Source organism: Leuciscus leuciscus (assembly GCF_965113295.1).
Source record: "Leuciscus leuciscus genome assembly, chromosome: 13".
In the NCBI taxonomy this organism is placed as follows: domain Eukaryota; kingdom Metazoa; phylum Chordata; class Actinopteri; order Cypriniformes; family Leuciscidae; genus Leuciscus; species Leuciscus leuciscus.
In genome coordinates, this window is record NC_138737.1 from 35,171,855 (window position 1) to 35,185,419 (window position 13,565).

The following is a 13,565-nucleotide window of genomic DNA, read 5'->3' on the forward strand; positions in this document are numbered from 1 at the left end:
CCTAGTCAGTTCAGATATTTCATGTGTTCTTGCTCAAGCACACCTGGTGAAACTAATGAAGCCCTTGATTAGTTGCATTTAGTTGCGTTTTGTATATTTGTGCTGTTGTGAGGGATTCTATTCAGGGGGTTGAGTAATTTTGAGACTGCAGAAGTCATTCAAAATTGCATTTTCAGTTGAATTTGGGGAAACCACTTGAAACATTTGTTGTGTTGAATTATTTCAATTACTTTTATTTGATTTGTTCATTGCAAAAAGTGGGGTTGAATACTTTTGATTATAACTGTACATATGTATGTATGCATGCATGCATGTATGTATATGATCTATATAATTTTTATGTCATTTATATATTGTATATGATTAGTGAAGGAGTGGACATTATGAGTGAAATTATGAAAAATAAGACAATATTCCTAAGAGCAGATTCTAACCTGGAAAAGGTGTTTCTTGCATAGTGCATGATGCTGTCGAAGTCATAGACCTCTCCGAGCGAGTCCACCTCACCAGGCTCCATCTTCAGGAAGTTGTACTCCTGTCCTATGAGATGAAACCAAAAATGAGACTGAGGCAGGAAGTGATGTGAACTGTAAGAGCCCATACCAGTCATTGTCAACAAAAGAGGCTGTCTGCTTGTTTTTTCAAAGATTGTTTTTATGGATTCATCATTATTACATTATCACATTTTATGGATTATTTCATTATTCTCTTTATTATTATAAACTCAGCAACAAGAAAAAAAGAAACAACTTTTCAAGTAAGAAATGATCCACAGCTAGCTGTCCATTACATGATTTTAATGCACTCCGCAGAGGAAGGTTCTTTGCATCCATGTAGTGCATTAAAATCATTTAATGCACAGCTAGTCGTGGATTATCCCGCTTATATCATGATCATTTGCCAGCATTGACAAGTTAAAGTTGTTATTGATCAAATTTACGGTTAATTTCGTCAGTTACGGCTCATTCGATCTAGCATTCTGCCCGCTTAAAAATCAGACACAGAGATAAAGTATTGCATAACATGACATTTATTTGAATAAATTAATTATAGAATTTATTTGAATTAATTAGAGAGAGATGAGAGATGTATGTGTGAGTCTGTTCAGCATCTCTCTCTACAAACAATGAAGCTGTGAGTTTAATTACTTCAAAACCAGTGATGTATCCCATTGTTGCAGAGAAATATAATGTATTCAGTAGTAATCCATTCAGTAGCAAAGCTATTTTATTACATTTACATTTTTACATTTATGCATTTGGCAGACGCTTTTATCCAAAGCGACTTACAGGGACAATCCCCCTGGAGCAACATGGAGTAAAGTGTCTTGCTCAAGGACACACTGGTGGTGACTGCTGGGATTGAACCAGCAACCTTCGATTTATCAGTTCAGTGGTTTAACCCACTAGACCACCTGTTATCTTTTTCTGTTATTAACAAGTTTCTGTGCTCCTGAATACTTCTGTGCGCATGCAGCGCGATCTCCAATCTGTGTGCCAGTGACATACGTGTGTGTGTGTGTGTGTGTGTGTGTGTGTGTGTGTGTGTGTGCGTGTGCATGCGTGCTTTAATGAAAACAGCGAATTCATATAGAAGGGCGATTAAATTGACCTGGAACTACTTGTGCATTAAACAGTTTTACTGCACACCTTCCAGCCAATCAGAATCAAATATTCAGACAGACCATGGTATATAAATATGCAAAATTCAAATAAGACTTGCAGATCTTTATTGGAAAGGGTTTAACCAATGGCTGGATCCTAAATCGCCCCCCTATACCCTTAAATAGGGAATTTTTTCAACTTGCGCTGGAGATTAATATTTATAAATGAAGTGGTTAATCATGTTTTTTTGTTTTAGTTTTTTCGTACAAAGAAAGAATGGCATCACTTCATAAAATTGAGGTTAAACCACTGGAGTCACATGGATTACTTTAATGATGTTTTTACTACCTTTCTGTGGCTTGAAAGTGGTAGTTGTGTAGCTGTCAGTGGAGGGACAGAAAGCTCTCAGATTTCATTAAAAAGATCTTCATCTTTGTGTTCCGAAGATAAACAAATGTCTTACGGGATTGGAACGACACGAGGGTGAGAAATCAATGACAGAATGTTTCTTTTTGGGTGAACTATCCCTTTAAGACCCTAAAGGCTTACAGGCGGTGGACAATTAAGTTCCCAGACTTAAAGGACAAGTTCGGTATTTTACACTTAAAGCCCTGTTTACAGATCGTATCTGATGAAATAGAACAGTTAAGATTAAAATTTGGACACATGCTCCTGTCCCGAGAATTATAGGTTTATTTCGCTCCCCCCCCCCACCCCCACAATGGTTGTCTATATGCACTGGAAGATTCCGTCCTAAAAACGCATTAAACTTTCATTTACAAAGACGTGAAACCCACCGAGTGGTCAGGGGGTGTTCACTGATATGTTCCCTCAAAAATCGCTGAAAAAGATGCATTCCAACAGGTTTTATCGTAGTTTTTGTCCAACTCCATTGACTTAATAGGACGTGCTGTGAGACCGCAGCACCTTTACGGTATTACTCCGCCGCTTCTTCTTCTGCTTCTTCTGTGTATTCAATGAAATGCCCATGGTTTGCTTGCAATTGGCAAAGTTGCATTATCGCCACCAACTGGGCTGGAGTGTCTATTATTCAAGCTCTCAACGGAAGAATCACGGGTGTGACGCGTTTGGCAAAATAGGTCCACAAAAGCGAAATAAACCTAAAATTCTCGGGACAGGAGCATGTGTCCAAATTTTAATCTTAACCGTTCTATTTCATCAGATACGATCTGTAAACAGGGCTTTAAGTGTAAAATACCGAACTTGTCCTTTAAGACACTAAGAGGTCCCTGATCAGCTGTGTGAACGTGCCATAGACCTGCAGATGTGAACAGAGCAACAAAACGCAATGTCTGTAACGTCCCCCAAACGTGTTGGAGAACTTACAAGTGTCTTGGTGGAAGAGTGGAGCAACGTCTCACAGCAGGAGCTGGCAAGCGCGGTGCAGTCCATGAGGATGAGACGCACTGTAGCGCTGGAAGCAGCTGGTGGAAACACCACATACTGACTGCTACTTTTGATATCGACTCCCTCTTTGTTCAGGGACACATTGTTCCAGTTCTGTTCGTCAAATGTCTTTGGAACTTCTTTGGTTTGCGTCTCAGTTGTTGAATCTTTTTATGTTCTTACAAATACTGGGTGGTTAGCATGGCAACACCACAAACACTGAAGCACATTTCTTCTTATATTAAAATATATAATATAATTAAGGTACGGTAAAACACTGATAAATTTAATATAAGTTATATCATTAGCTTTCTAAAGCCACATTCATTTCTAAAGCCACAGACATTTTTCCAAGCAAATGTCTGAATGCAAGCCTCTGCTGAGAATCAGTTTGTGCCGTATAATGAGGATGAAATGAGATCCTTTTCCACAGATGTCTAACGACAGTCATCGTTTCAGGATATCTTGTTCATTAATGCTGCCTAATAAGTTGTGAAGGATTTTGGGATCTACATCTAGGTGCACAGCTGGTCCATTGTTGAGATATTTCTAGGTGTACAGGGACCGTGGAAATATCTGGACACTTCATTAAAGTACTGAACTTCACTGCATTTGATACAAAATGCCATAAACAAAGAACTTCTGCAAACAAATGATAGTTTTTTTAAATTAACTTTGCTCCATCATTTTAGCACAGTTACTATTAATAAGCTGGTGTTTTGGCTATTTTTAGTGGATGAAGTCAGTTCTACTCACGTTCACACAGGTAACCAGTATGTAGAGGAAAGCATGCATTGCTTTATCATATAAAGGGCCAGATTAACTAAACAGGGCAAACTAGTGTTTTTTTTTGGACGGTAAATGGCGCAAATACCAGTAACTCGACTAGCGCAAACCTTAGTAAATCACCTTCCATGATTCATTTAAATACTGCATATGCAAGAAGGTCAGCCATAAAAAAAATAACCCTGTCCATGCCTTTTCAGTGCAAATTTTTCACTGCGTGTCTTTGGTAAACCCTGACATAGCCTAGTTTTTTAACGCCAAAAGAGGGTTTGTGCTGACGCAGGCTGTTCGTAAATCTGGCCCAAAGTATGATAATGTATGTATTGCTTTACCAAAACAAAAAAAGCATAGGAATACAAAAAGCTCACAGGAAAAAGCAAACATAAACAGTTATTAATATTTCACTGGTTCTCTCGTTTTTGCGTGTGTTCATAATTTCTTTGTATGACAGCCTGGCCAAATATCCCAAATTAAACAACTGACTCTGTCAACTGTGCAATATGCTTACAAAATTTTTAAAGTAGTGGTGAAAATCAAGATTTTAATGTTGTTTATATGTCTATGTGGTGTTTTTAATATGCCATGTGTAAATTCATAAGTCAACACCATTGCTGAGTATTTTCTCCTTAAAACTGCAGTGAACCAAAGACAGTCTCAAAAACACGCTTTGAAATCGCTGGCGTTTCTGATGTCACAAACTACCTTGTAACCAATCAGGTCAACGTGTGATCGTCAACGAGTGGATCTCTGAGCCGAGTGAGTGAGTGGAGGCGGGGCTCATTTGCATATTCATAGAACCACGTATACTAAATGAGGCAAGGGTGTAAAGTATTTTAACAATACTTTAATAAAGGGTGAAGATGTCTATTTTCCTAGGCTGGACATCACTTTTGGCCACTACTCTATTTATATTTTATAAAAAAAAATAAAGCCATTTAGTGTGATGTTTTGTTATCAAATGCAGGTTATGAGTGTCAGTACATTTGAGGTATAACTGTATATTAATCATAATGTTGCAACCAACAGTCAGAGTAAAACTGTATTAAGTAAAACTAACAAATATTTTGCCCAACATTCATGATAAGAAATGAGTACACAGGTGATTTTTGCTGAGGTCAGTAGTGCAGAATTTGGGCCGTGTTGTACAATCGGGTTGTTTTCCCTGAACGATGGTACAAAATCGTCTTTCATGCTTGTTGGTGGAGTGCTGACCTCACCTCTACAAATGACCATGACAGTATTTAGTTACACGTGTAATCTGAACCTCCAATACAGAACATTTCAGGCAAACATGAGCTATATTTGACATTTTTTTCCTACCTTGCTGAATGTTGTCCCGTATAATACTGACATGCTCGTCTCTGTCGGGTCGCGTGTGCTCATGCCAGAATCCGATCACGTGACCGAGCTCATGCACCACAATTCCAAACTTATCACAGTTCTTCCCGATGGATATAGCCTGCGGACCCCCTCCTCTCCGGCCAACATACGAACAGCACCTGCAGAGGTTCATCCACATCACAATTAATATTACACTTCATACTGCATGAATCAAACAAACTGAAATATTAAACATTTCATTGGTCACAAAATGATTTTTTATGTAAACCTCATAAAAGGTCTTGTTGTGATTGACATCCTTGTCATTATCTTTCAGTCATGTTTGTCATATTGTATAAGATGTGTATTGCATTTATCATGATGATTGGTTGAATATCACACAGATAAGTCTGGGTTATATTTCATCCAAAAATCGAAGGGAATATTATGGAACGCTGGAACGCTCTACCACCGGAAATTAGAGACTCTCCAACATTGGATTCTTTTAAGAACTCTTTAAAGACACACCTGTTTAGAGCTGCTTACTGTAACTGAATGAGACTTTTTATTGTATTTTATTGTTGTTATTTTCTTTGTATATTGTAGCGCTTTGAGTTTAAGAAAAGCGCATTAGAAATAAAATGTATTATTATTATTATATTATTATCGTTATTATGAATATTATTCATTATAAATAGTAATTAATTACAAATGTTATTAATATTTATAGAATTCATTTTTAATCTGTATAAAATAGTCATATTGTAATTCATATAATATTCATATATTTAATGTATAATTACTCAATTTAATACCTCATAAAATTAAACCTATTTTAGGACCAATTTTGCTTTTTTTTTTTTATAAATGACAATTAAGCATATTTTCCACACGAAAAATGTCATTACTATAAAACAAAAAAATCTAATTTCATTACCGCTAGGACACACTTTTTTTCTTACAACAAAATTTGCATAAATTACATTGTGTAAAACAAATACAGTAGTACCACAATGTATAGATACTTTATGTAATAATCATTGTTTAAATATATACACTCTAATCTCAAATTTGGGTCAAATATGGACAACCCTATCCGTTTTTTAACCCAACGGTTGGGTTTGTCCATATTTGACAAAAATTTGGGTTGAAACAACCCAGCATTTTTAGAATGTATTTTTTTTCACATTACACAGAAGCATATAGTAAGCTTCATTTTCTTTATTCATAATATAATAAATAAAATAAAAACATAAAATTTTCCTTTTGAGTGAAATACTGTTCTTATCTTGGATCACAACACACAAGCAAGCGAACTTACAAACTGACACAGAACACAAAGTGAACTCGAACAAAATGTCATGCATCGTTTGTTTTGTAAGTTTGCTTAGAGCTGCGTGTTGCAAAATCCAGAGAGAAACGGGGTGCCTGTGCACGATAAGACACACACCGACACACAAAACACACAATCAAACAATCCCTTTCTGAAAGCGCTGGGATATGTGGGAGAAAAACTGCTGAGAGCTTGCTTGCCTGCGATCTGCACGCACACACACACACACACACACACACACACACACACACACACACACACACACACACACACACACACACACACACAAACCCACATGTGGGTGCAAAAGATCAGTCTTTAATTATGGAGCACCCAGCGGCTCGCTCCAGAAACTCTGCCTTGAACTTTGCACAGCACAGAGAGGAATCGCCTGAACACACACACACACACACACACACACACGGGCTCATCAGAGCATTGGCAACTAATGCTGCCTGTAAAGGGGAAAAAATCGTAATGTTTTGTCACCTCCACACACACACACACACACACACACACCAGTACTTCCACAGAACGCCTGGCAAAGCCTGCACAGAGGTATAGTTTATGAAGTTCCCCTCGCTGCCCGACCGCAATGGCACATCTACTTAAACAGTGAGAAAGCAAACAGTCTGCTACATTTCTCTCTGTCAGTATGACTGACTTTCTTCATTTGCAAACAAGCTCATTGAGGAAATCATTAATCATTAGTTATGCATTTGTCTCACTTTTAATTTCTAGCATTGTATGCTCTTATTATGTGAACTGAATGTGACGTCCTAAAGGAAACTGTTATTGCTCTAAGATGTTGCTCTTTAAATCACATTTCATTTCTGGTATTAACTTTGTTTCTCCTAAAATTCACTGGGAAGAGTAAAATGGACACCAGTGACGTTGATATACAGTAATATATACATAATAACTAATACACTAATAGAATATGAATGGCACAATTAGGATCATTTGTTCTTGAAGGATGATGAGAAATGGTCATATCAAAATCTCTGATATGTATCTATTATCATTATCTTGTATGCATTATCATTATTATTACTACAAACATTAAAGGTGCAGTCCGTAGTTTTTCCTCTTTGTCGCCATCTCTGTTCGAAATCTGCAATTGCAGTTATTTGCGGAATTATCAACTTTATGTGTGTTGTGCCTCGGCACGGTACGGCGCGGATGAATCCAATGTTTTGAGGAGAATGTGCAGTTGTCAGTCGCCGCGCCGGTGTGGATACTGGCATTCGCAATCACAGATTCTACTTTTTGGAAGTATGACCAACATAAGAATTTTCACCGGAAAATGTCGTCTGAACAAGTAAGTAACATCCACTTTTGTTCTGACCAACTAAGGGGAAAAAAGCATTGCATTAAATCGCACTGATTAAATCTAACGATCGCTTATCATATCACGTCAAACCGTGCAAATTTATACTTTGTTCTCAAATTGTTAATGTTAACAACATCAGCATTGCGTGACTACATGTAATGCCCTTACGATATTTATCCTTGTTTTCGCATGGGCCGGTTGCAGTCTCTTTTTTTCTGTAGCCAATCCGAAGTCCGAAGTCTTTTACAACGGATGAATCTCCAGTTGTCAATGGTGATTGTCGTTTGAACCTCTCTGGATCCGCCATCAAATTAATAAGTTTAGTTATATCAAGTGCTGTGAGAAAAGGCTATAAATCTCCACCTCCAACATCCTCACACTCAATATAGCCTACTAGCCGAGACTCTTCTTTATGTGTACTTTATGTGTATTTCCCACGGAAATCCACCAGTACCACTGGAATTAAAAACATTATTACAAGCTTACCATTTTGAATCGAGCTAAGGGGAGTAGATCGTTTTGAACACTGGCTGGTTATGTACTTGCTCAAACATTTATTTTGGATAATTTTTAACCCAAAAAAGTTACGGACTGCAGCTTTAAGTTATAGTAGTAGTACAAATACTATTACTATTTTAGTTTATACTTGCATGAATGAATGAAAGTGTGCTTTACAAGTTTACAAGTTAATATATATATATATATATATATATATATATATATATATATATATATATATATATATATATATATATATATATATATATATATATATATTAAAGACTTGCCTTTGATATAAGTCAATGAAGAAAACGTGCACTTTTTATTTGTCTATCCATTCAGTGGATTTGTTTTGTCAAGTATGTGAGATTAGAACATTAAGTTAGAAGCTTTAGAGATTTCAGACTACATTTTTCATGATTTCAAGAAAAAAAAGTGCAACAACACACTTTCCAAAATTAGTTGCAACAAAATCCCACCTGCTCCTGTGTGTCCTACAATGTCATAATAATGTTGCACTTTTAAGGTAACAAATTGTGTAATATTACCCTTCAAACAATATCTTATTTCTTCAAGGTGCAAAATTAAGGTCAGAATTTTACAGTAGGTTTTTCTTTTCAGTGTAACTTGTATTTTTCCAGCAGACAGAAGCAGCTTAAGAGCAACACCGACGTGCCAACACAGTCTCCAGCGGCTGATTTGTGTCCAGCGGATGTGATTGTCAAGCTGGGGTCTAAACTATTGAAGCATCTATGGGGAGCCATTGTGCAAGTATAAAACACACATGTTCAGGTGACAGTCCCGTAGCGAACAGTGTGATACAGACGGCTGGTGTTTCCTCAGCGAAGCGTAGAGTAATCGCAAGGTCAAGACATGAGGGCGCACACACACACACAGATACACACAAATCCGTCTGTTGGCACACAAAGCAGATAAGCAGGAACAGAGGAACAGATCGGATGAAGAGGATGGAAAACCATTTGAGCGATAAATCAGGAAGAGACTGAAAAGAAAGAGGAAAGAAGGGAAAGAAAAGAGTGAAAAGCACACACTCCACATGAACAAGAGAAGCAAGCTTGATTCCTTCCTGGAAGAGTCAAAGGTTTCGTCCTCCTGCTGTGGAAACTCTCTCACATTGACACAAGACATGGACACACAGCAACACATACACACCCCTGTGAAGCTTGCACACATCCTCTAACAAGCCCATTACGACACACACACTTACCCACACGGCCGGTAGGTGAAGACGATGTAGCTCTCCTCTGCTGTTCTCTCAATGAACGTCACACATGTGTGTTTTTCCCAGTGTCGCATAGCCTGTCTGAATATGGCTCTCTGGCTACCTGTACAACACACAAATACACACACACACACACACACACACACACACACACACACACACACAGACTAGGAGTGAGCAGTGTGACCAAACTTTTAAAGTCACCATGAAACCAAAACTGACCATTCTCGTTTTTTGTGGAATATTGCAGTATTTATCATAAATGATTTATCTGTGTACACCATTATTTATTTAAATTCATGTGACCTCATAATCTTTAAACAAAATAAATTCCCATTCTTCTTGAAACGACATCTCTTCTCTCATGACGTGTTTACTGGTGTGAGGGCGGGGCAACCTGTCACTCAAATGAATTCCACCAATAGCAAACTACAACCATCCAATCAATTCTCCAAAAACTAAATCAAGTCCCGTCCTGCCTTACATTTTTTCTTGTTCAAGAAGCCGTTTCACTCGGATATGCATCACAATAGGGAAGAAAAGACTAACGCTACCTCTGTTTCATGCCGACTTTAATGTGCGGTCACCATTAGTGAAAAAAAAAAAAAAAAAGATTTGCAGGCAAAAAAGGTCATTGTCTATTGTCAATAGTGTAGTGATGTATGAAGCACAGCTCACACAGAAGTCCCTTTCAAATTAAGAAGCTTTATGTTGGTCAACATAGCAAATTCTTGTGACCATCTTAAACTTGTTGCAAAATCTGTGCAGGGAAATCTTTCACCCTCATGTAAAAAAATTATCTTTAAGGTGATAAGGTGATAAGGTAAAAAATAAGGTGCGGCTCGATTGGACTGACCGATTTTAGACATGTGAATATGTAATTTCTTCCACAAACCCTTTCTACCCCAGACAGCTACATAGTGTCAGCCCAGATCCGGCCCACATCTGGATTCCACACGGCCCAGATGTGGGCCGGATCTGGGCCGACACTATGTTGCTGTCTGGGACTTATGTGGAAAGGAGGGAGGGGCTGGTGGCGCGAGTGCGCCACACCGGTCTCAAGTCTCACGGAGGAGCTCTGGAAGGATAAAAGGAGAGAGTCCTTCACTTTAGTCACTCCTCCTTTTATCCTTCCGGAGCTCCTCCCTGGGACTCGAGACCGGTGTGGCGAGCAGGTGACACTTATTAGCACTTGTGCCACCAGCCTCGCTCAGCTCCCACGGCTCTCGGCCCCGCACTGCTTGCCACAACCTACAATACAATGCAATCATATGCTGTTGTTTTTCACTATAAATAGCTGTTTATGTGGACGTGACTTACCACTGAAGTTCCCACTGATGACATAAGGAATGACACCCTCAGGCCACACCCTCTCAGGTCTGGACGTTGCTGCCCTCTTCCTGCGATGGGATGCCGTATTGTTTGGACTGGTGTCATTGGAAAGTGAACCTACCATTTCCAACATAAAATGAACAGATGGTTGATTATGAAACTGTTAGTCTGGAGCATCCTTATCACATCATCACAAGTTTCAGAGAAAGAGAGATTAGATTTAAACTTCTACATCTTACATTTACATGTAAATAAATAAGTTGTCCTACCAAATCCACTTTTGCAAAATTGTGTGGGCCTGTTCCACTAGCATATGGCAACCAGAAACAGCCCAAATACTTTCTACATGACACTGATTTCAAATAAAAACAGAAAACTTTTTATGCGTTTTTGGCCGTTAATTTACACGGCAATGGTGTTCTGGGGGCCTGAAAATGCAAACTTTTGAAAACAAGATTCAAACTTCAAACTGTTTTATTGGCATATGTACATGAAACAGTCGTCATACAGTACAATGAAATTCTTATCCTGCGAATCCTCCCAGCAACATCAGACATCAATTAAACACCCTAAGCCTCAATAACAAGTGACATAAAGGACAAAAAGACATAAATAACAATGTGCAAAAAGTAAGTAGTTGTGCATGTATATGCCATGTAAACATGAGGAGTCAGTGCAAAGTCTGCAGAGGTAGGTTGTCAGTAGTTGTTCGCTTCCATGTCCCTGTGCGTGTGTGTGTGTGTGTGTGTGTGTGTGTGTGTGTGTGTAAGGTGGGGTGGATCATTGCACCTCTCAAGATCAGAGGGCAGTTGTTTGCATTGTTGGGGGAAGGGGCAGTGGGTGAGTGCCATTCACAAGCCTGATGGCCTGTGGGTAAAAGCTGTTTTTTTCCTTGCTTTCACACTTCTGTAGCATCTTCCTGGTGATAGAAGTGTGAATAGGTTATGCTGGGGGTGGCTACTGTCCTAAATGATGTTGCAGTCCCTCCTGTTGACCCTGATCTGGTAGATCTTCTCCAGCGTTGTTAAGGCTGTTCCAGTGATGGTTTCGGCTGCTCTCTCCACCTGTTGCAGAGCCTTGTGGTCCCATGCTGTACAACTGCCGAACCAGACAGTGATAGAGCTGGTGAGGATACTCTCGATTGTACATCTGTAGAAGCTGCTGAGGATTTTGCCTGGCATGCCAAATTTCCTCAGCCTTCTCAAGAAATACAACCGCTGTCAGGATTTCCTCACCAGGTGTGTGATGTTGTGAGTCCAGGAGAGATCCCCAGATATATGTGAACACCAAGGAATTTGAATGTGCTCACTTTCTCCACCGCAGTCTCTCCAATATGCAGTGGTGGGTGCTGCTTCCTCCTCCTCCGTGGGTCAACAATCATCTCCTTTGTTTTACTAACATTTAGGGAGAGATTGTTGTCCTGAAACCACTTCACAAGGCAAGGCACCTCTTTTCAGTATGCTGACTCACCCCCAGATATCAGTACAATGACTGTGGTATCATCAGCAAACTTGATGATGCTGGTGTTAATCTGGGAGGCCACACAGTCATGGGTGTAAAGTGTGTAGAGCATGGGACTCAGTATGCAACCCTGCGGAGTTCCTGTGTTTACAGTTATTGTCCTGGATGTGTGGTTGCCCATTCTAACAGACTGGGGTCTGCCTGTTAGAAAGTTCAGGACCCAGTTACACAGGGTGGGTGGCACACCAAGGGTGGAGAGTTTGTTGACGAGCTTGGATGGTATCACCGCGTTAAACGTCAAACTAAAATCGATGAACAGCAGTCGAACAAAGCTGTCCCTGGTCTCTAGGTGCGTGAGGGCTGTGTGTAATGTTGTGCTGACAGCGTCCTCTGTAGACCTGTTTGGTCTGTACGCGAACTGGCGAGGGTCCAGAGTGTCCAGTACAATCGTCTGGATGTAGCTCATGACGATTCTCTCGAAGCATTTCATAACTATAGGAGTCAATGCAATGGGCCGGTAGTCGTTAAGACAGGTTGCTTTATCCTTTTTTGGCAGTGGTATGATGATGGATGTCTTAAGGCAGGTGGGAATTGAGGTTTGTGAGAGGGACAGGTTGAATATTTCCGCAAAGACATCTGCTAGCATCCATGCGCAGGTCTTGAGTGCTCGTCCAGGAATGTTGTCCGGGCCGGCTACCTTCCGGGGGTTTATTTTCCTCTGAGTCTTTGCCACATCTGCAGATGTGATTGTGAATGGTTGGTTCAGCTTGCTCCCACTGGCCAACTCTCTCCCCAGTGGTTCGGTGTTGAGGGCATCAAAGCGGCCATAGAATTCATTAAATTCATCTGGTGTAATGTGACTGTCAGTGATCTTAGCCCTGCTTCTGCCTTTGTGGCCTATGATACTTTCTAATCCCTGTCACGTGTTGGGTATCCGCGGTGGTGTAGTGACCCTCTAGTTTCAGTTTGTATTGTCTTTTGGCGTCCCTTATGGCTCTTCGTAGGTCATATCTGGCATTACCTGAGACAAATGCCTTGGAGCGAGCATGCAGCATGGATCGGACCTCACAGTTTATCCATGGTTTCTGGTTGGGATATGTCTGGATGTGTTACAATGTTGTCGATGCAGATGCTAAAGTAGCTAGTTCCCACTGAAGTGTATTCATCCAGATCAACAGTACAGTTCAAAGTGCAAGTTTTTGAAAATGATACCGTTATCGTCTCCATGTAAACTACAAAAATGCG

At 39.7% G+C, this 13,565-nt stretch overlaps 1 protein-coding gene across 1 annotated transcript in view; it reads right to left on the reverse strand.

Annotated features, from left to right (window-relative positions):
* bmp1a (bone morphogenetic protein 1a) overlaps positions 1–13,565 on the reverse strand; it is a 100,141-nt gene that overhangs the window by 52,853 nt on the left and 33,723 nt on the right. Inside the window, exons 3-6 of the mRNA XM_082188693.1 lie at positions 10,848–10,976; positions 9,513–9,630; positions 5,118–5,296; positions 435–540 (exon numbers count right to left, since the gene is read on the reverse strand). Of these exons, the coding sequence (XP_082044819.1) occupies positions 435–540; positions 5,118–5,296; positions 9,513–9,630; positions 10,848–10,976 (532 nt within the window). The remainder of the gene's footprint in view (positions 1–434; positions 541–5,117; positions 5,297–9,512; positions 9,631–10,847; positions 10,977–13,565) is intronic.